Below are 20,898 nucleotides of genomic sequence, written 5' to 3'. Positions count from 1 at the left end.
GGGGAAACCCCCAAGGACCAACACACACACACGCAGTAGATTGTCACGTGAAACAAAAAAGCAGTCCATTGTATTAATGCCATTTCTTTATGCCTGTTGTTCGGCATGTTTGTTTACTGTGAAGTCACATTTGGACAAGAGAAATGGCGCGAGATTTCCTGCGTTCTCAGCTGAGACTTGCATTTGTGAAGTTAATCTGATGGTGCGTGGTGTGCTGTCATGACCACATAGTGGCACTGCAACACACAAACATGATTTTTTTCATCACGTTTTAAAAATCTTTTGGTGTATACCCAGCTTTAGCCAACTTCAGATCCGTATCATTTGCAGCAACAAATAAAAAAAATTGCTATATAATGGATTTTTTTCTTAATTGACATGTTCTTAAAATGTAGTAGTTTGGGGAAAAGGAGAAAAAAACACATTTTATTAATACTATAGCTTTATTTTTAAAATAAAAAAGGTTTCCTTGGCATCTCAGTACAATATACAGTCTTAAAAATCAACCACTCTGTATCCATAAAATACATAAAGGCCTAATATTCAACACTCACTTAAGAAGCTGTCCTCCAAAAGAGCATAATTTGTATTGAATCGTCTAAAATTTGAGCTAAAACTAACGAGCAGTCCACTGCGAATCTTCAAGTTAGAAATAAAAGTCTTGAACGTAAAAATGGTGTCCTCATGCCAAGCTATCATCAAGGTTACCCGGCAGGCGGGACTGAAGATGGACTACAATGTTTCTCATCATTCCACTCAGATGTTCGTGCATCAGGCCCAACTGGTTGGGTGAACAGTGACCAAGCATCTCTGGGATTAGACGTTCACCAAGCGCTACAACATCTGACAGCAAACCATCCGCTTTGTTCTCCTTAGTTAACTGTCCTGCATCTACATTATCTTCTGTGGGTTTGTCATCTGCAGAAACTTGAGACAAAAAACATGGATTCAATTATTATTTTATTACATAAATTCAGTATAGTATAAAATCATTATTGATGCTTATATATTTTACCCTGAGGCTCTCCTGGTGTTTGCTCTTCATCCTGGTTTTGTGGAAGCTCCGTGTCTTCTGATGTCATCTTTTCCATTTCGTCAAAACTCTTGAGTTCATCAGAACGTCCTTTTTTCTGTGCAGTCAAATTTGATGCGTCAGAACAGTCTTGCATGAAAGGTGAGAATGCATAAATAAGATAAACACTACCTGTTGTTCATGATAGGTTTTAAGTGCTTTCCTCACGTTGGATAATTTAGGTGAACGGATAGGAAGTGACTTGATTTCATTGGGGGTAAGGGCACTCAAGTCTCCAACTGTTTTAATGTTCCTGGCACGGACCAGCTGACCAAAGCCACGAGGCCTGAACACATACATGAATAAACATTTGTAATGCAATTACATTCATTCTCAAAGCTTTCTCAGAAAGACCTAGATATAATCTTGATTACCACATGTTAGATGATATCTGTGGTAAAACAGCTTCTACAGGGGTAGAGCAGCCAACCAGTGCTGGGTAAACACAATCCTTAGCAATAGGCCGTGGCTCCTGGCTCATCTCCGAAATCTACAATTTCAAAAATGAACACACATTTGGCAATTTTCACTTTCTGGGCTGTTTAAAAGTTGCTGAAATGATACAAATCTATCCCAAAAATTTGCCACCATCTCTGTAATAAAGTACATTACAAAAAACCAACATACCAAGCATTTCTTTGAACTTTTGTACCCAGGGCTTCTGAGGTTACGTGGGCTAAGATTTGAAAAGCCTTTTGTGGGCGTAGTAATATACTGCAACAACATATAGCCCACAACAAAGTGTTTATTAAATGCAGGAATAAAATGACTCATAAATTGTTTTTAATCCAGGATTCATACCTTCGGCTGTACACTCAAGACTTTTGACCTCGGTGAGCTGGTGCGAATAACCGGACTACGTCGATCGATGTCATCAGCCAATTCTTGTTGGTAAATTGGAGTTGCAAAAGAAACTCGACGAGACTGCACAAGAAAGAGATATACAGAGACGCACTGTTTAAAACGTGTGTACACATTTTCTAGTGACCCAAAAAACTAAACAAAATCTTGCACATCAACGTGAAGTGGGTGCTCAACTAAAATGTGCATGTAACGTCGCCAGTTGAGCACGCAAGGTCTTCAGATATTCGAAACGTCACATGTTGTTATTAAATGTAGTAAACTTTGGCGCTTAAAGCAACACTATGTAGTTTCCATGAAAAAAATGACTTCTGGCTCCCCCATGTGGTTGAAAAGCACAACAGTGCCTGGTATCAGACACTCTTCTGCAGGCAGGGGGAGGGGCGGGGCCGTGTGCTCTACCCTCCACCGCCACTTTCAGAGTGTGCTTGTAGCAGCTAGGAGGCTGCTCAGGTTGCAACAACAGTACAATTTGTCCAGTTAAAAGTTGTTCTATCACTGCAATAATTTTAGAGACATTATTTAAAGGTAAAAAACTACATAGTGTTGCTTTAAGACTAGTCATAGACTAAAACGCGTTTGAGCTGTCGCAACTAAAAATAACTTGCAATGACAAATCTTAAAATATGCCAGTGCCATTGATTTGAGAAGGGTGTTAACTGGTGTTTATCTTGAAACAAATGTATGTTTATAAAAGATGCTTAAACATTTCAATTTAACCAAGGCCTAGTCCTGGCTTTAGCCAAGCCCTCGTCTGTGAAACCAGTCCAGGCCTAAAAAATACCCAACATCGCTTAACCACATTTGTTTTAAATGAAAACTTAGTATTTCTTAATTCTTTCATATCAAATAATCTTATCAAATACCTTCAGAAGTGGGGAGGGAGTATCTTCATCACAAGATCTCTTCTGTCCCTTCTTCAGAATGCTGGTGGATGGAGAAGCAGATGGTGACCATGCACGAGTTTTGTTTCTGCTCGGGCTCTGGCCAGACTCTAGCTCTCCAGCGATGGCATCTAAAGGTTTGTGCTTGGGTGGAGAATCCAAGCAGACATCACATGTACTGCTTTGCAGAGGTACAGATGACTCTTTAACAGCATCAGAAGCCGTTTCTTGTACATCTGCAGGAAGATCCTGCTTTTCTACCTGAGCATCTTTCTCAGAAGCAATACCCTCGTCTTCTTCATCTGCTTTTTCTTCACTTTTCTCTGCAATGTTGAGGTTTTCACTTTCCTCCACTGCTTGCTGGACATGGGAGGACTCTAGTTGCTCTTGACATATAGGTGCATCTTCCACCGGATGGCCTTTGCTTGGAGACGTGTCCTGAGGTGTTGAACTTTGAAGTGCTTCTTGACTTCCTGGAGCATTTTCCGAACTATCCGCTTCATCGTTGTGCTCTTGAACGTCTGTGCTTTTTAAACCCTCTAACCGACTCGCATCAACCTCTTCTGCAGGCTTCTTCCCAGATTCATCCTCTGCTTCTGACAGCTGAGAAGCAGTTACACCAAGCTTATTTTCAGAGCTTTCAGAAGGCAAAACTTCAGATGGGAGTTGATCAGGCATGTCTGAAGATGACTGCATGTCTGCTGCAGCATGGACAACATCTGCAATTTCTGTGCATTGATTTTCCTGTGATACAGACATGGACTGATCAGATTGTGAGGCGTCAACCGGTTCATTTTTTAGATCCTGAGATGCTTGCGAGTCACTGTCTTGCAACACACCACGGTTTGAAAAGCAGTTACAGTTTTTAGAACGTCTACGACCACGACCGCGTCCCCTGGTATGGGGGCATTTATGCAGTCTTTCAACCTTCACGTTTAAATCTTCAGTTCCAACTGGTTTATTTTCTGAAGACGATGTTGGTGCTTCAACCTCAGTCTTGTCATCAATAGGCATATGGATGATTTCTTTTGTTTTTGGTTCCACTTCCATTTTTAACACTGTCTCACTTTGATTTTCTTGATCGATTTCTTTTTTAGAGGTATTCAAGTTTTCAATTGAAGGCGCCTTTTTATCTCCTTGCCCAAATTCTTTGGCCTCACTGACAGAAACGTCAACTAAACTCTGCTCAGGATCTGCCCCATCCTGTAACATGGAGGTTTCTGAGTGAACATCCTCCTTATTCTGCACCACTTCAGGAACATTGGTGGTGCATGGTAACACCTCTGTGGGTAGTGGATTTCGTGGTCTCTTTTTAGGCCTTGGTCCATCTTCTTTGCCATCAGAGCTTTCCGGCTCATTGTCAGCCGGGGACAGCAAACCTTTAGACAATCGAGTTCGGTATCTACCACGTCCTTGAGAAGAATCTAGAGACCCGGTTAATTCTTCAGCCTGTGAATTCTCAGTATTTGCAGAAACGGTTGGTGTAGCATCACTACTAGTGTTAATCCCTTCCTCTGCGTTTCTTCGTCTTGTAGCTCTGCCTTTCAACGGTGTTTGGGAGTCATTCACATCCTGATCTTTGGTCTGTGATCCAGCGGTTTCCGTTTCAGCTGCACCGGACCTCCTCGATCTTCGCAATCTGCCCGTTTGCTGGCTATCGGTCTCTGTACTGGAAACATGTTTATGTGAAAGTCTCGTTCTTAAAGTGGATGTCGCATTTTGAGAATTTCCTGATTTTTCCGTCATATCTGTGGATCCCTCAGGACTGACGTTGTGCTGTCTAGTTTTCCTCGTAGTCCTGCCTGGTGATAGAGCCATAGATTTACTCTCCTCATGAGAAGTCTCAGTCTGGCTAAGCTCTTCATGACCACACATATCAACTTCCTGTGAAAGTGCCTGTGAAGATTCAGCAGAAGAAATCTGAGAATCAGTGTGTCCAAGTTCTTCTTTTCCTCCAGTTTTTGTCTCTTCAAGAACCTTACTTCTCCTTCCTCTTCCAGGCAACGTTGTATTTGTTGGAGTAAGTATTGCCTTCTGTATATTCGTCTGTGCAGAATCTACATTCTGACTGACTGCTTCTTGAGATTTGTTAGAGCTCTGCTCCCTTTCGGCCGGATCCTCACCTGGGCGAAGAGGTCTACTACGACGTCTACCTGACCTTCTTGGTTCTTGACTAGAAGTTTGTGAGTTAGAAAAAATCTGTGATTCTTCTCCAGAAGAGGATTTATCATATTCAACAGATGTCATTTCCTCTACATTTGCTTGGGAAAAACTGTCCTTTTCCTCAAGCGCTTTAACTGATACTTGGGTCTGAGTATCAGGGACCACATCATCCTCTTCCTCATCTGCGCTTTGAGAAGGATGACTTGTTGACTTAACCTCATCTTCTACCTCCATTTTTTCTTGCTCATTCTCAGTAGTGCTAATCCCTTGAGGTTTTTCCGAGTCTTCTTTCGTAGTCTGAGGTTGTGAGTCAAGAGAGGCAGGTGGAGTAGTCTGCGATGACTTTAAAGCATCCAGTCGATTCGATCTCCGAGTGAGTGGACCAGTAAATTTAGCATCACTCATGGGACTTGCTGGCTTTCCCTCAACATATTTCTCTAAGGTTATGAAAGACTGCCGTCTGCTGTTGGGTTTGGGTGGTGTACCTGATATCATATCCGAAGAACTCGAAACATTAGGGCTGGACGAATCTAATCCACTTTTCTCGTGTCCGCCCGCATCAGCTGACACATCACGAATTGGTGTCTCAGTTTTCTCTGTAGTCTGATTTTCATTCTGTGCAGGTTTCTCTGGCGTTTCTGCATCTGATGAGGTGCCATCTTGAGTCATCTTAACATCTGTGGTTGGTTCCTCAACTGGGCCAATCTCCTTGGGGACAGGAAGCAGATTTAAAACCAAATGATGCTAATATAATAATAACGCTAATTCAAAGCATGCATGCATTTCTTCTACAAAAAAGCACTACCAAAAGTGAGATGGTAAAAAATGTATTACCTCCAACTGAACCTTATCATCTTCCTTAGTTTTATCATTATCATCTGTTGTTAATTTGTCTCTAAAAAGTAAAAAACAAGATTATTAAATTAAACAACCCTACAGTTGTTTAAATAGTAAAGAAATAAACCCACAAGGTTAATACATACATGGACTCCTCCTGACTTTGAGAGTACTGTGTAAAGACTGTGGTGTCCATAGAGGCATCCAGATTATTGTACAGGGCAGGAATATCAACCCTAAAAAAGGTAAACAGTCTGTGAAAAACTCTCTCGAATTAAAGCCCAAGTAATCTGATTTTAACATAAAAACATCCTACATAATGTAAAGAACATTCTGCATTCTGTGAAAATATAACCTTGATATATTTAATATGGACTAAGGTCATGTCAAAGACTGACAACAAACTCTGGGGCTCATAATCTCAAAATAAGATTATAAACTTTAGCCTGGATTTCACAGACGGGGTCACGTGGCAAAATGTAAATAAAGTGTTACCTTTTGGTCCTTTTGACTTCTTTCTGGTGTTCAGTCAACACTCTCTCTTTTGTCTCAGGGGGAATAAAAACAAAATCTACCGATGCCTCCTCTTCAATAGCTTCACGTTTCCGTGGCTTGGGGGATCCAAAATCCAGTTTCATCTAGAAAAGGCAATACAAGCCACACACTAATTTTAAAACTCTAGTTTTAAACTTTCAAGTTTAAAATGTTAGTTTACATAAATCGTACTTACAGACACAGGTTTTGTTCCAGTTACAGAGCTTTTTCCTTTCAGCTCTTCAGCCCTAGCCAACAGAGAGTCCCTCTTTCCAACAGAAGTCACCTTCACACCGCTAATCTGAGGGTCCATCTGAGAACTCTCGCTCTGATTACAAATCATATCAGTTTTTTAGTAAATCTTGCTATTGATTAAACACCAGTGTGAGCCAACATTTGCACAGAGGAAGTATTGAGTGCATACCGAATACGGTCCACTGCAATCATCTGGATTATCAACGACTTCAAATCCAGGTAAAATCAATGGAGTCCTCTGCTTAGCTTGATTTAAAACAACACTTGAAAAAAAAACATATAATTGCTTATTTGTCATTTCAAAAAATTTAAATTTCTGATTTGGTCCTCAACAAGTTACAAATCACAGGTGAACAGTGTGCTACGCTAAAGATTTACCTAAGAGCCTCGGGGTAAGTTAAGGCCACTGCTTTTCCAAAGGTGGCATTCCAGAAATGAGTGACAATAGTGCGAATTTGCTTGATCTTGTGTGGGAAAAACACACAAAGCAAAGGCGACAATACGGCAAGCAGCTCATCGTCAAACAAAGTCAAGTGTGTCTGAAGGCAGCCAAGCAAGTCTGTGGCCAGTTTCTCCAACTAAACAGCAAATAATACAGAAAGTTGTCAAGAAAACTTTCTAAGCTATGAGATATTACATTGTGCATCTATTTCAAAATGAAGTAAATTTGTACCTTGGATCCAAGAGTAAAATTGGGCTTTGACTGCTCCTCAAATCTAATATAAAAGCAAACATCCAGAATAAGACAATAGGGAAAAAGACGTTCAATGTATAAAATATAAAATGAAAATCTACACACCTCGAGTACTCTTCATAGAGACGTGCAAGTGGCTGGGTGATAGTGGACAGCACCTCTTGTATGCATGTGGGCAGTGTGATATTGGTGAAAAGTATAGACAAGATGGAAATCAGTGTCAAGCCGAGTCCATTTAAAACGCCACCGGTTGCCTCTGCAGATGCTTCTGAGGGCTCTGAAGATAAAAATGCATCTAGCATCTGTCTGAGAAGAGTGTGGTAGGTGGAAAGATGCCCCAGAGGTTTGCTTCTCTTGCGTACCCAACTTAAGGGAGTCCGAGGAGCTGTGGATTAACAAATGAAGATGACGACACTGTACCATTATTCAAGATTTCTCTCTCTCTCTCTCATAAAGTAAAAGTCTTACATTTCATCTTCTGCTGGAACTGAGGGGTGTAAGGAGAGAAGTCCAGGCTTTCTATGATGATGAGCAGGATATTTGCTAATGCATCCAGCATAAACAAATTCTACAATAAAAAAACAAAACATTATAATACAGCCATCTCAAACATATAACACCCCACTTCGGTACAAAATTGAATCCCTAATATCGCAGTTGAAGATTCAATACCTTCAGAGCCTCAGTGTGTAGAGATGCCGAGATCTTGGCACACAGCTCCTCACAGCATACATTCTCCTCTGCCGTGGCCACCAAAGCTGAGCATCGTGCAAAGGCTTTATAAAGTCTGGACCATGTACTTATCATGGACTTCTGAGTTGTCTATTGCAGAAATAAAGTAATGGTTAGTTGCATAATACAGGAGAAAGGTTTTAAAGAAAAATGAGATGAAAACTGACCTGGAATAGGGCTGAATCAGGCAACAGGTGAATGACAGGGAACATCAAGGCACTGTAAATGGCACTGAAATTATGTTCCAAAGCATCTCCTTGATTCACTTCATTGGTCTGTGTTGGAAAAATAATTTATGTTGAGAAAAAAACAGCTATCATCTTGGTACCGCAAAATGCATTTTCAAGTAAAGGAGGAGGATTTGAGTATAGTACCTGTGTGATGGTGTCAGTCAGAAGATTAATCACCACACTCCACATCCTCCAGAGCTGTTTCTTGTTCTTAACAGCCTCCACAATCCCACTAGCTGCTCCTAAAACAGCCTCTCCAAAAGTCAGGGGAGATGTAGGTCCACAGAACCCACAGCTTACAAGAGTCTCCAGGCTGGAGAAAAACCTACAGGACAACAGAACTCATCTAAGCAACACAAAAAAATTTGTTTAAAATAGTTTGTGTATATGTAGTAAAGGTCTATGCTCACCTCTCATCTTCTAGAAATGATGGAAGCTGGCTACTTTTGTAGAAAAGCAGTATTAGGAAAAGGGCTGGTGTACCCTGAACAAAATGGGGAAAAGTAGGGTTACATGAATGTTTGAGCTGCACATGTGAAAGATCAACTAAGAAATATGATAGACATGCAAAACTCAAAAGGGTTAAGCATACACTTTTAAGATCATCAATCGACCACCTTAAGATAACATGTTAAACATCAAAATCTCCAATTCCGGAGCTTGACTGAATTCACTGCGAGAGCAATAAAATAGGACTTACATTTAAAACATCCATGTTTGCCACTTGATAAGCTGCAGAACCAAGAACCTTTTGAGGTATTCCCTTAACTGTGGCTTCCAAAAGAACCTGCAGCAAACAAACAGTGGGTTAAAACAACAACCACCTACATTGTTTTAACAGACAAAAAGTCTGACCAAATTTGAGGGAATTTAACTTTTTTCCTCTATAAAAGGGTTACAATTCAGAGGCATTATCATAAGTCGCTATCGCAATAAGGGCTGCGTCCGAAAACTCAAGGCAGTGACTCGTTGCCTCGCTGCCTCATGAGGAAATGACTTCGGAGGCATGAAAGACTTTCGGACCAGTGTTGTTTTCGTCAACGATGACGATAACGAAATGATTTCGTTGACGCACATATTTTTTATGACGCTAACGCGACGATGACTGGCTAAAAATGTCTCTACGGTGACGAAAACATGATGAGGCGCTTTCAAGTTTTCGTTAACGAAACGAGACGGAACGAAAATGATTATAAGTCTCACGTTCATAATGCATGTCATTTCTGCCTATTTTGAGTGAAATCTGTCTGTTTTTAGCTAAATGTTGCCGCTTTCTATCCATGTTTTGGGTCAACACAGTCTCACTCACGCCCACGCCCACCACCCGGCTGCCGCCATGCCGCGCACGCGCACCAGATTTTTCAAACAACAACAACAACAACACACCTGCGGCTGTGGCGAGTTCACAGGACCGTAGCGGTGACGCCAATAAACGGAAACGACGAGATGATTTATGGACATACTTTCAGTATAATCCTTCAGACAGAAAAACAGAATGCATATTGGGAGACGACAGTAAATGTGGCCACAAACTAGGTGGGAAGAATACCACCAATCTCAAGCGGCACCTGAAGGCTCATCACGCTAATATTTTTTAAAGGTAACTAACAAGTCACGCTGTTAACATATCATATACATTCAATTTTACTCTACAATCGGCTTGTGACACATTTCATGGTAAGCTTAAGGTTTTACATGTATCTGCTTGTCAAACCTAAGCCCATTTCAAATACTTTTTGTGATGTATTTAAATAAGGCAAGGCACACGTTTCTCAACTTTTTAAGCGAGGTCTCAGCGTAACACACAAACACAACACGAGGGAATATTAGGCTAAACTTTTTTCTTCATAACTTTTTGTTATGACATGCGCAGAAGGCACACCGACTAAAACAACGGCAAGCCCTCAGGGACAACCTTAATGCACATTTTAATTTTATTAAATACACCTCACTTTTTAACCTAAATTCATTGGTTAAAAATACTTTTTTTACTAAAATTGACTTAAACTTGACTAAAACCTTTTTGCGTTTTCGTTGACTAAAACTTGACTAAAACCTTTTTGCGTTTTCGTCGACTAAAACTATAAATTTTACAAGTGACTAAAATGTGACTAAAACTAAAAGCATTTTCGTCCAAAAGACTAAGACTAAAACGAAAACTAAAAGGGCTGCCAAAAACAACACTGTTTCGGACGCACTTCAAAGGCAGCGTGTTTGAAATATAAATAGAGAGTGCCTTTGTGATAACTAATCACATATTTGAAACTACAATACTAATTTCTCGCTAGAAATGCAATTAAAAAGGTGTAAAAAGTGAAAATCTACCTTTATTTACACTAAATTTGTGCTCCAGTCGCGTCCTTGGCCGCCATTTTATTTTTTCGAACTCGACCAGGCTCGATTAATCACATTCTTATTGTACGCCCACGAATAGGTCTCAGGAGACAGGAAGTAAACCTAACATTGAATTCTGATATGCCTTGATGCCTTCCTGCCTTGGAAAGCTGCCTCAGAAGGCAGCAATTTTGAGATTTCGGACGCAGCCAAAGTGTCATCTTACCAGTGCACGCTCCGCTGGCAGAACATCTGAGATCAGTATGGACTGCAAAGCCTGTAGAAGTAGCGTTAGGACCTCTGAACCCTGACGCTCTTTCTTACCTGTTGATGAGAGTGGAGGGGAACTAGTCTACATTACCAGGAAGCGAATCCATTTCAAGTTACTTGTGCAAGTTAATATATATTATCCACCATCATAAAAAGCCTAAACGACTTACCAGCTTCTATTGCTGTGCTAACAAAACCAATGAGGCTTCGCCAAACAAGATTGAGAAGCGATTCTGTTGGGAAAAAACAGAAGTCAGAGCATTATTATAATATGTTGTTTTGCTTTAGGAAGTTCTTCGTTTTAATATCGTTATTATATAATGTTAAATAACAATTTCTATTATTACCCAAAGAAAAACTGTCCCTCAAGCATTTAGAATTTTTCATCAGCCCTACACGTCAGTTTTCATTTATACTTCTGCGTCATTGTTTTCATTAACGTGCACTTACGCATGCATATCACTAGTAAGAAATGTTCACTGGTGTACACACAGTATCAAGGCAAAGCAAAAGCAGCAGCAACTGCTTTGGTTGCAGCTCGAGTTAAAAATCATTTGGCATATTTTTGTTTTTACCCTTACAAGCAGAAATGCATATAAGGAAATGCAATACAAATTCTCTTGAGTTCTAGTGGACAAATCACAGTGCCCGTGGTCCGTGTTGCACGGACACGTCATTAAATTTTTGGAGTGTTGTGCATCAGGCTACGCACAGCCTACAGTGTAGGTCCTACACGGAACAAGTAAAAACAGCTTTTATTGGTCTATGTGAAATTAAAAGAGCATAAAGCCAAAGTCATGATGTTGAGATGACAATTCGGTGTCAAAAAAAAAGTTATAGAAAATATAGACCTTTTCTTCCAAGCGGGCCAAGCAGAAGTAGTACTAAAATAAAAATGGAGTTTGCATAGTTTCATCTCAGCTATATGTGAATGACATTTAAATGTTTGAATACCTGGTGCATGTTTTCCTACAGAAATTAAGCCATCTTGGACAGCTGTGATGAGGACAGAGGAATGTCTGCAGAAGAACGAAGGACTGGTGATGAGCGGGTGTGTTAGGGGATCTAAAAAAACCCAAACAAACATACATATTCACATACTGACACAAAGATAAGTTCATTATATTACTGTCTATATTACAAACTGATTTTTTACCATCAGTTACAAAAATTGAGAACTTAAATGAGTGGTAAATATTTACTTGACCAATTTTGAAGAAGCAACCATTTCAAGAACTTTAAATGGCTTAAAATATCATGGCATCATTAGTAAAAAGAAAACAAAAAACAATGGCCATGATTACCCAGGTTGAGCTGAAGATTTTCTTTAGCGGCTGTATCTGTGACTTCTGGACCCATAAGCCAGTGCAGAAGCATCTCCAGCCCCAGAAGCTGAATGGAGCGGTACGACTGAGCTGCCTGTATACTGCTGTTCAGATTCATACGTGGAGTAGCGCTTGGTGTGCTGCAGGACGGGACGCCTACAAAGAAATCAAGCCTCACATTTTAAACATCAATAAAATCTGTACATTCATCCTAAAGATTACTTTTCACCTTAATGTGCTCTCCTAATGTTACTATACACCTTTATAATGTACTAAACAAAGCCACAATCAGACATAGATGAGCTGTACCTGTTTTAGGGGTGTTGGGGGTGCCATTGGTTGGGTTAGGGGTTCGAGCAGGTGTGACTGGAGACTGCAGTGGAGAATCAGGAGGAAGTGTGCTATGCAGCAGTGGTATGCCAACCTATGATGGTGTATTGTAGGGATAAAAACATTTAGCTTCCTAATACCAAAGCAGGAATCATGGTCAGGCTGCAAGTCTATGTTACAAATAATGATAGGACATTTTGAGATTGTCCTATTGTAGCCAGTGAGATCGCCGATACGTGATAGTATCGGGGGCGGGCAGTAGTTTGCGCATTTATTTTTGTTCATTTTTTACTTATGACAAGTCACTTGATTAGTGGACAAAAAAGAAGCAAGGGAAACACTGTCATTACCGCAAGCTTCTTAAAACTGATGCCATTAGTCCATCCGCGTCATTAAGTCCAGGTTCTCAAAAATTTCCTGCGTGCAAGGGAGTGGGAACAACAAACTCACTGGTTTTAACCCGCGGCGTGCCTAACAACCTCTCTAGTGCAAGGAAATGTCAGCCGCGCGTATTACAAGTTCAGGTGTCCATGCCGCGCGCATTCAGGTCCAAGCAAGCGTTCAACAATCGCGCATTGGGTCCACGTGCACAGTGCACAAGTAAACAATCCCTCCAGAAAAACACGATTATGTGAATGACCGATTTAACGCATAATCAGACAAAGTCCGCATATTTATGCAGGGGACGCATTTTTCCAAATACGCCGCATGTTCGCAGCATACACTGCACATTTCTGTGCACAAAATATGCAGGGCTTGCATGATTTCATAATCCCCGCATTTTCATAGCAAAAATCACATATCTTAGCAGAAAGTTGAAAAATTGTGCATTTACCTGCTGAAGTTATGAAGTGACGTGATTGTGATGTGAACGTCACTGAAAAGCTAAAAAAAAAACCGCAGTTTTTGCAAGTTCCCGCAGTTTCATCACATAAAATTGCATAAATATCCCACATATTCCATCGCATTTAAGAAAATGTGCCGCAAGATCAAGGATTTTTGCCAGCAACAATCACAAAAAAAAAACTCTGGAAGGACTGAGTAAAGCCCACAAATCCTCTCATGCGAGGAAAAGCATGCAATGCGCGCATGTTAATGCGAAACTATGAGGATAATAATAACTATCGGCAGCTATTGTCATAAAAGCCCGCTATTAACGATATGTCTGACGATCATCGATACACGATACTGTCGTCTATCGGCACAACCCTAGTTACAAACACATCTGCCAAAGCACAGTGAATTTACCTGTTCAAAGTTAGCTGCCAGGTTAGGACCAAGTCTGACGGCAAGATACCACCACACCTCCAGCTTAGTGAGCATAAGCGCTTCGGTCCGGACATGAATGGAACTGAGTGGTTGCATAAGAAGCTTCAGACGCTTACTGCTGCACAGAATATCTGCTCAAGACAAAGAGTTTATAACTTAATGAACCTGGGAATGAACCCGAGAATACAAAAAATAAAAACACAAAACTTGCCTGGATTAAGGGCAAAGTTGTCAATAAGGCTCTTCCAAGCAATAAAGGCAATCTTCTTAATATTAGGAGAAGAGCTACGGAAACCCAACTCCTCTAAATATAGCAGAGAGTTAATGAAAGCACCGCCTTTGTGGAGCAACTGGAAAAAACATACACACAATATATAAAAACGCTGGCTATTTTCAGGAATTCAAATGAAGCATTTGGCGACTCTGGGCATCTTACCTTCCCAAGAAGCCTTACAAACAGAGACCAGAGCTTCAGCATATTTGTTTCATTCTTAGAAGAAAACAGTTTCTGCATTTCAGGGATGAGCACCTAGAGCAGCAGAAAAGCATCATGTTAGTTGTGTTTAATACTCACACACAAGCTGTTTATAAAGAATTTACATATGAGAGTTAGCACTTACAGAGGACATCATGGGCTCCACAATGGCAGCCACCTCCTGTTGTTTCTCCAGGAGAAGAGGCATACCCAGCTCCAGGGCTGCTGCCGCACGCAAACGCACTTTATTGGCAGAGTGAACCACCAAAGGAACGACCAGCTTGGCCCAGCACACAGCCCCAACAGCCATCTGAGACGGTGCCTGCTCCAGTAACCTACAGTTCATCACAAAACCAGGGGCCTCATTTATCAACATTGCGTAGAAAATGTTCTATATTTGTTCCTACGAATGAAATTTAGAATGTGCCTAAGTACAAAAAAATCGGGATTTATCAAACGTGCGCACGTGGTTCGTACGCACATCAGTAAGTAATCCTTGATGATAAATCCCACTTGTTCTTAAGCACCATGCTCGTGCACTTTCATGTTCATTTGCATTTCGAAACGCCTCCAATGAACCATATATGGTGACAACACCTCCCGTTATAAGTCACGTGGTTGTGCTTTTTCCCTCGTCGCAATAATGGCAAAGAAAGCATAAAAGAGAAACTTACAGACGCAGAAATTGAGTTACTGGTGGATGAGGTTAAATCCTAATAACACATCCTGTTGGTTTACTTAGTATGGGAGGAATGACTAACAAAAGAAAACAAATCTGCATGGGAACATGTTACCAGTGAGTTTAATTCCGTTGGGTATGAGAACACTTTTAGAAATAAAAAAGTGGTTTGACATTAAATTATCAGCAAAAAAAAAAAAAAAACGCGTCACAGCACACCGACGTGAAACGAGTGCAACTGGAGGAGGACAGACAACTTTCCACCTTGGACAGCAGCATATATAACCAGCATCATTGGCGCGATCTTTGAAAACGCGCTACCGGCGGAATGGATTATTTGCCAAGTCTTCCAATAACGCAAGATACGCCATTGCACTGTGTCAAGCATTTGACGGAGACTTCATTAATACAAATCACATGTGCTTTCACAGATACAGATACATATCACAAATAAATCATTAAACTTATTTGCTGTTACCATACTGACATTAATCATTTTTAACACCTGCTTGTGGATAATAAATAGACACTTCTTTATACTCACTGGAACAGGGTCCTGTGTAGTATCGCTATTCTACCACTAGATGCTCTGCGTACGCATACTCCGAGGTGTGCGTATATTTACACACATTTCTAAGTATAAGTGCAATTTGATAAATTCCACACTTTGCGTAAAACTGTTTCTACGCACACTTTACGCACACTTTTGTGCGTACGCACGCTTGATAAATGAGGCCCCAGCATCTTAAATACTGATACATCCATACCAATGCCATCCCTAGAGTACTTTTAGTATAAAGAGTACTGCATGGATCATAGAAAGTTCATGAAGAGAGAAAAATTAAAAACTGCATACCTTATGATGACATTAAGCGACTCATGATCAATGAGGATCGACTGAACTTCTCTGGTCTGCATAGCCTCCAGGCTCTTGAGAATTTCTGGTGTCTGAAAGTACAAAATTTACAATTTTAAAAGATTGAACAAAACATAATACAAAAGAGCAGATCATGAGAAACATACCTTTTTAGCCACCACCTCCGGAGAGAAATTTTGCTTTGAAATTACCCATAATGCTCGGGTACACGTAAATTTCTCTTTAGATTTAACAACCACACTACAGAGCGTCGACAGCACCTCTTCTGAAACATTTGCTGCAGGAAAAAGACAACATCTGTGAAAAATTGCAATACGTGAGCACAACATTATTTCATTCTAACCAATTTTTATCTACCTGGGATAACAGAAACAATGTGTGAGTGAAAGACACAGAAACCCAAAGCCTGCAGGGCAGCTTGACACAGCTCCTCATTCTCACTGGAGATGTGCACCTGAAAGCAAGATAAAGGATTAAAGACATCTAATTTGATGCAAAGCAACTACACAAAGACTTTTTGGATTCTTAAAAAGACACAAAGACAAATAAAGTGACAAATCAGTCACTCTTACCAGAAGGACTTTACTAAGACGTGCAAAGTGCTTTACAACTACAGGCAGAAACTGACGGCCATCCTCTCCATTAAGGCGGCTAAAAAAGAAAAGATGATCAATCTATCAAAAAATACCCTTCAATCGCTGCTTAAATACTAGTAAGCATTCACACAGTTTCCTAAACAGGCACAACACTATCAACTGACAAGCTTTGTTAGTTTTGCAACTAAGTTTTGCTGTTCATACCTGGTATTAAGATGCGTTTTGGTCAATCGAATCAAGAGTGGACGAGACACACACATTCACGTTTACATTTGGTATTGTAATTAATCCCTTTTGTACACTTTTAAAGGCAGGGTCCATGATCTCTGAAAGCCAATGTTGATATTTGAAATCACCTAAACCAGGGGTGGGCAACAGTTTTAGCCTGAGGGCCACAGTTACTTTGGCAAAGTAAGCGGAGGGCCACACTTGGGAAAATTGATTAAATGGTACAAATTAATTCAATGCAAATATGTATAAGACTACTCTACTTTGACTTTGTCAGCCTATTTTAAGGCCTGGGCCCGGTTGCATAAAGCACCTTAAGTTTTTCCCTTAACTATGACACTTAAGGGGTAAATTCCCCTTAACTACTGTAAGATAATTATTAAAGAGTTTTGCATATAATCCCTTAAACGGTTCTCTTAGGTAAGGGTAATCGTTAAGTGTTTCATGACAGCAACCCCGGTTTGTTGTTATAAAATACTATTGTTGCCATGGAGACACAACAGAAAAACTTAAGGGTTTTTCTGCAACACCCTTAAGTTTAAAGGAAACAACTTAAGGGAAAATTACACTTAAGGTGCTTTATGCAACTGGGCCCTGATATTTATTTTTGCTAGGCCTGTCTAACCTAGGCTACTCTAACATTACAATAACTGGATTTACTTTCAAGGATTAATTTCCTACCCTGCATAATAATCAACTGTCATTCATACTACAGCGATATGCCCACGTGCAAACAATCATAACACACACACACCATACGAACACACAAGACGTGAGAAGATGATTTCTTTTTTATTTTATATTTTATTTTGTATTGACAAACATGACAGTTTCATCCAAATTGCGAGCGCATTGCGGGGGCCACATTGAAGCACTATGCGGGCCGTATATTGCCCATGTATGACCTAAACAAACAGGCCCCTACCCCAATAGAATCTGGACCTTCTGTTGATAGACCCGCCCCACACATACGCAACCCAGACAATGTCGTCGGTTAGTAGACACGCCCCTTACTGCCGATTGGCTACAGTATGTTTTGGTAGTCTGCCCGACTCTATTTTCCAAAGCGTTTTCAGATATCGTGCACTCCGCCTTTAACCGCACCTGTCTTGATATTCTGGGGGGGAGGGGTCTGTGGGCGAGTCTCTCTGCTGTTGTTTAAACATAAATCGTTTAATCAAAAAAAAAGAAGCAGAAGGCTATGGTGTGAGCGCAATCGCGCGATTCAAAAGGAGAGACATCAATTGCCCCGACCACTCACCTTAATCAGCCTCCGTAAAAACCTTTTGCAGCAGCGTTATGTGAATGTCCGAGCTGCACACGTGCCAGATAAACTAAGCAATATGATGGCATACGAGAGGGCTGTGTGTAATCATGCAATGTAGCTCAAAACTTTTAGCGTCTTTAGCGTCGTCCACTTGTGATCCGACCAAACCGCGTCCTAATACCAGATGTAAACAGCTTCTATATGCAACAGCACCACAATAACATTTTTACTGGTCTGATAATAGACAATAACTTGCTTAAAGCTAGAAACTTGTCGCATCACACCTGGAAAGGACATTAGCTGTATATACATAAAATACTGGCAAGGAGCTGTCCATCCATTTGTACTGTAGGTGAACACTTACTTTGCTATGGTGATGTAGGCATCTGTATGCTCCGACAACCCAGCTGCTTCATCTTCCAGACACTCCAGAAGTGGAAGGATGCTGGCACTAGATACAGGCACCGCTGCCATCATCCTCTCAACCTGAAGGACATGCAAACCCATTTAAGTGACAGCATTTATAACTCTGACTGTACCAAACGTGTAACTTCGGGGAGACACAACTTCATGGCTGCAGGTTTTTTATGGTTAAGGTGAGAGAGCATAGTGCTAGCACTACTAGGTGATGCGTTTCATTTTCAGGAATGCATGCACGGATAAAATGTATTGAATGGGGTGTTAGTCAGTTTGGATAAGCGTTTGCCAAACGCATATGACAATGATCTATATATGATTGTTGTTGGGAGCAGTGCATCACACATTATTGTGAATAACAGTCGTTTTATTGGTACTGCGAGTAAGCTGAAGTAATTCAGTGTATGCAAGAACATCGTGTTCTCATGCTTTACTGTAAAAAAGATGAGATCACGAAGTTAAATGGTAGAATTGTTTGCGATACAAAACTGATCTAAATTCAGTTATCTACCCTGCATTGCTGTGTTAATAAGCAAAAAACTTAAACGCAGTTGGGGACAATAAAACTTAAAACTCATACACGTGATGTTTAGTGCTAGCAAGGTGCACGAGATGCTAATAACAATACACCATCTTTTATTACTAAACAAAACGACATTACTGTGTTGTTATATTTAGTTGCATTAAAGCACACAGTTGTTCGTGGTGGTGGGCCCTGGGTGTTTAGCACACAATAGATCGGTTTATTGATCCCGTTTCACGGCTATCGTATAAACGTGTTGAGGTACAACTCCGGACACGCGGCCACAACGAACACAACTTCCAGAGATAAAAGCTTGGCGTATATTTTGAGTTCAAATCAATGTAATTAACGTTTAAAAGAAGCTTGCGCTACAGAGTTAGCGAGCTAGTTACCCTCATCGTGTTACCCACCCAGCCCCCAAACGCACTTACCAACAGGCATAACGTGTTGACTCGAGATCTCTCACCTTAGGGCTGCAGACGGTCTATCAACAAATACAGCCGATATCATCAACGCGGACTTTATATTCGTGAAACAAGGAAGAGTATTTGTTTTAATCGTTAATCGAGGTTGTTGCTGTATACGTCCAATCCTCACTCCCCGCGAAAATGCTGGCGCCAAACACTACGCGCTGCGAACGTCACCTTCAACCCCGCGTAATCCCCGCCCATTCATTAATAAATCATGAAGTGAATAAAAGAAGCAATAAGGAAAGTTTTTATAAGATAAAAATGAAATTATTTTATTTGGGAATTTTTCATACGTGTTTATTTATTTATTTATTTTTTGTTTTGTTAACCATTGACAAAAGTGTCCACTGAATATCATTACAAAATGCAAGAAGACCCCATCAAATCAAAATTGGAGTTTTGTGTCTTGTTGTCTATTGGACTATTTCTGCCCATACCTGTATGTTAGTGTAGTCCTACAAAAGTTGACAGAATAAACTTAAATTGTGATGTATGACTTTTAAATTCTATTTGATGTATAAAATATTGACTCCTTTTGCACCCAGTAGGATAAATTGCTGTGCAATAGAATGCAGTAGTGTACCTCCACTAAATTAAACTACCACTGAACAACAACAGCAAGTAGGTGACCCACTCAAGTATCTAAATAGTCCTGTTTCAATTTAAAAAATAAATCATCCCAGAAAGAATGGGTCTAAACTGTATATGGGTCATTCTACGGAAATGTCAATTTTTCTGTCCCTAGCCTTTAAAGAAACATTACACTTGAAAAACACTTTACGGTTACAATTTTTTATATTTTAAAATGAAACAATATGTTATTTGAACAATTACACCTTCTTGAGCCATCAATGTAGCACTATTTGATTTTTGTTAATTAATTAGAATTCCAAGCACCATAGAAATGCTCATCCCCACAGTCATATACAGAAGGGAAATGCTTTATTTTGAGATCAAAAACAGTGTTTTCTTCCATTTAAAATACAATAATATGTCCATAACTATCAAATATATGATGTAGACTACATAAAAAAATTAAATGCTAAATAAATATTATACAATATATAATTAAAGTAGTGGTCCCCTGGAGTTGTCACTGGTGTTACCGTTGAACAAAAAAGCTCTTATTTTTTAAAATCAAAATCACACTGATGACATCACTTGACTTCCTTCTTTCAATTTCCTGGAGATCTGCTGTCTCTTTTCAGTTATCAAAAATCTTCTCATTTATCTCATGATTTCATATGAAGCTTTTAGTTTAAGTCACTGGTATGACCTCATTAACTGTTTGGGAATTGCAAAAAGCTAGAATACAAATGGATTAAAGTACTTAATTTGGGTAGTATACAATGATTGACAACATGTGGTTTGATACTTTTCAGCAGTAATTTTGTAAAATGCAGTTTTCATGAAAATTGTCACGGGTGTTACCTTCCTTATGGGTAACACTAATGAAGATCAGTAACACCAGTGACTGTTAATGTTTTTTTTCTTTCACATTTAATAAAATCTTCCACATGTGACATGATGATAATTTTAAAATCATTGAATTCTGCTACACTTACAAATTAAGCTT

At 40.0% G+C, this 20,898-nt stretch overlaps 1 protein-coding gene across 3 annotated transcripts; it reads right to left on the bottom strand.

Annotated features, from left to right (window-relative positions):
- Positions 1-424: 424 nt before the first annotated feature.
- Positions 425-19,504, bottom strand: rif1 (replication timing regulatory factor 1). 3 transcript variants are annotated; one of them, XM_073855131.1, is made up of 36 exons: positions 19,284-19,504; positions 18,277-18,398; positions 16,394-16,472; positions 16,179-16,275; positions 15,968-16,098; positions 15,801-15,892; positions 14,411-14,600; positions 14,227-14,319; positions 14,002-14,140; positions 13,770-13,921; positions 12,501-12,615; positions 12,171-12,347; positions 11,821-11,931; positions 11,037-11,099; positions 10,823-10,920; positions 8,963-9,049; positions 8,673-8,746; positions 8,407-8,587; positions 8,200-8,307; positions 7,973-8,122; positions 7,769-7,868; positions 7,406-7,685; positions 7,280-7,322; positions 6,985-7,184; positions 6,776-6,869; positions 6,548-6,679; positions 6,313-6,455; positions 5,964-6,053; positions 5,815-5,875; positions 2,800-5,685; positions 1,874-1,996; positions 1,700-1,786; positions 1,447-1,562; positions 1,205-1,358; positions 1,016-1,130; positions 425-927 (listed from the first exon to the last, which is right to left on the bottom strand). In XM_073855131.1, exons 2-36 carry the CDS (start codon positions 18,387-18,389, stop codon positions 683-685), a joined length of 7,119 nt encoding a protein of 2,372 aa, XP_073711232.1. In that variant the 5' UTR covers positions 18,390-18,398; positions 19,284-19,504; the 3' UTR covers positions 425-682. The 3 variants fall into 3 exon arrangements, with proteins under 3 accessions (XP_073711232.1, XP_055070617.2, XP_073711230.1); XM_055214642.2 differs by having other exon boundaries at positions 2,800-5,688; positions 19,284-19,503; XM_073855129.1 differs by having other exon boundaries at positions 2,800-5,688; positions 19,319-19,503.
- Positions 19,505-20,898: the final 1,394 nt, after the last annotated feature.

Source organism: Misgurnus anguillicaudatus, chromosome 17, assembly GCF_027580225.2.
Source record: "Misgurnus anguillicaudatus chromosome 17, ASM2758022v2, whole genome shotgun sequence".
Classification (NCBI taxonomy): Eukaryota; Metazoa; Chordata; class Actinopteri; order Cypriniformes; family Cobitidae; genus Misgurnus; species Misgurnus anguillicaudatus.
The sequence above is the reverse complement of the archived record's forward strand: the minus strand, read 5'-3'. Positions and strand labels throughout refer to the sequence as shown.

Excerpts from the sequence above, each read along its gene's own strand:
- rif1 (XM_055214642.2), bottom strand. The coding sequence starts at position 18,389 with ATGATGGCAGCGGTGCCTGTATCTAGTGCCAGCATCCTTCCACTTCTG. Across the intron at positions 7,323-7,405 it reads CTCTATGAAGAGTACTCGAG|ATTTGAGGAGCAGTCAAAGC; the intron begins GTGTGTAGATTT and ends CTTTTATATTAG. Across the intron at positions 1,131-1,204 it reads AAACCTATCATGAACAACAG|AAAAAAGGACGTTCTGATGA; the intron begins GTAGTGTTTATC and ends TTGACTGCACAG.